This window comes from Propithecus coquereli, unplaced genomic scaffold (assembly GCF_000956105.1).
Source record: "Propithecus coquereli isolate 6110/MARCELLA unplaced genomic scaffold, Pcoq_1.0 Scaffold59, whole genome shotgun sequence".
In the NCBI taxonomy this organism is placed as follows: Eukaryota; Metazoa; Chordata; class Mammalia; order Primates; family Indriidae; genus Propithecus; species Propithecus coquereli.
The window spans coordinates 5,130,820-5,132,804 of NW_012151840.1; the positions used below are offsets into that span (position 1 = coordinate 5,130,820).

General features: G+C 51.4%; 1 protein-coding gene across 1 annotated transcript in view; it reads left to right on the forward strand.

Moving 5' to 3' along the window:
- LOC105821746 (filaggrin-2-like) overlaps positions 1 to 1,985 on the forward strand; it is a 123,146-nt gene that overhangs the window by 75,848 nt on the left and 45,313 nt on the right. The window contains 2 exon segments of the mRNA XM_012658508.1: positions 27 to 277; positions 323 to 1,336. Coding sequence (XP_012513962.1) covers positions 27 to 277; positions 323 to 1,336 — 1,265 coding nt within the window.

Genomic DNA, 1,985 nt, shown 5'->3' on the forward strand with positions numbered 1-1,985 from the left:
CCACCAAGACACATCCCCTGATGCAGGCAGCTCTAGACACTCACAGTCTGGGCAGGGTCGAGCATCTGGATCCAGGGCAAGCGGACACCGGGGATCCAGCGTAACTCAGGACAGTAAGAGTGAAGGACACTCGGAAGACTCAGAGAGACAATCTGGGTCTGCTTCCAGAAACCACCCTGGCTCCGCCCATGGCCAGTCAAGAGACGCCTCTAGACGCTCTGGGTCTCAACAACGGGACAGAGCCGGTCGCGGACAGTCTGAGTCTGCCCACGGACACGCAGACGCCAGTGCCAGTGGAAGACAACGGTCTAGACATGGACAGTCTGCAGACAGCTCCAGACAGTCAGGCTCTCGTCACGGAGAGACTTCCTCTCGTGGAGAGGCTGAGTCTTCCCATGGGCAGTCAAGATCAAGTGCAAGAGGAAGACAAGAATCCCACCACGCGCCGTCAGCAGACAGCGCCAGACACTCAGGGGCTGGACGTGGACAATCATCCCCCGCATCCCGGGCAAACAGACACCAGGGATCCAGCGTTAGTGAGGCCAGTGAGAGTGAGGGACAATCAGAAGACTCAGACAGTCAGTCAGTGTCAGCCCACGGAAGGTCTGGGCCCAGTCAGCGGAACCCACAAGAGTCCGCACGTGGACGGTCAGAGGAAAGGTCTAGACGCTCAGGGTCTCTCCTCTACCAGACACCCCCTCCTGAGGAGTCTGAGTCCTCCCATGGACAGCACGGATCCAACAGTAGAGGGAGACAAGGATCCCGCCGCGAGCAGGCTCCAGACAGCTCTAGACACTCAGCAACTCATGAGGGTCAGGCAAGCGCTCATGGGCATTCAGGATCCGGCAGAGAAGGAAGGCAGGGGTCCCGTCACGAGCAATCAGGAGACAGTTCTCAACACCCAGGGTCCCGCCACCGCCAGACAGCCGCCCAGGGAGGGTCTGATTCTTCCCATGGTGAGGCAGGACACAGAAGTGCAAACAGACAAAGGTCTGGCCACCAACACTCGGGAGACACCGCTAGGCGGTCAGGGTCTCGCCACCAAGACACATCCCCTGACGCAGGCAGCTCTAGACACTCACAGTCTGGGCAGGGTCGAGCATCTGGGTCCAGGGCAAGCAGACACCGGGGATCCAGCGTCAGTCAGGACAGTGAGAGTGAAGGACACTCGGAAGACTCAGAGAGACAATCTGGGTCTGCTTCCAGAAACCACCCTGGCTCCACCCATGGCCAGTCAAGAGACGCCTCTAGACACTCTGGGTCTCAAAAACGAGACAGAGCCAGTCGCGGACACTCTCAGTCTGCCCCTGAGTACTCTCACCACACTTCCAGTACAGTGCATGGTCACTCTAATTCTGGTTCTCAAGCATCAGGCTATAGGTCAAAAATACAATCACATTACAGTCCTAATAATTCTAGGCCTGATGATTTTCACTGTGAGAGTATCAAAAGTCCAAGGAATACATCACGTTTAGGTTGGAGACATGGCAGCTATGGTAATGCAGATTATGAATATGGGCTTTCAGGTTTTGGAAAATCTCACGATGGATCTTCCCATTACAATTCCAATCCTGTGGATTTCAGAGATTGTTCTGAAGTCACAAAAGCATCTGGATATGGAGAAAATTATATGGGATTAAATATAATAGGCAGTAATAGACAGCCAGGAATATATGGCTTTTCAAGTGATACATCAAAACAGCTGGGATTTGGTCAGTCACAAACATACTATTACTATGAGTAGGAATCCAATGGAAAAGCAATTAATTCCCGAGTAGAGGGAAGAAGGAAGAATATTATTTTCAATCTAGAGACTTGGCATAATACTTTCTGTGGGGTATCTTTTCCTACCATTCTGTTTCAAATATGCTACACTATTTTATTACATTGGTGGTAGTTTCTTTTTATCCTTTAAGGAATTTTGAATGTTATATTTAGGAAATATTAAATGGAAGAATCAATGCCATGGAGAGCTAAGTTTGGAA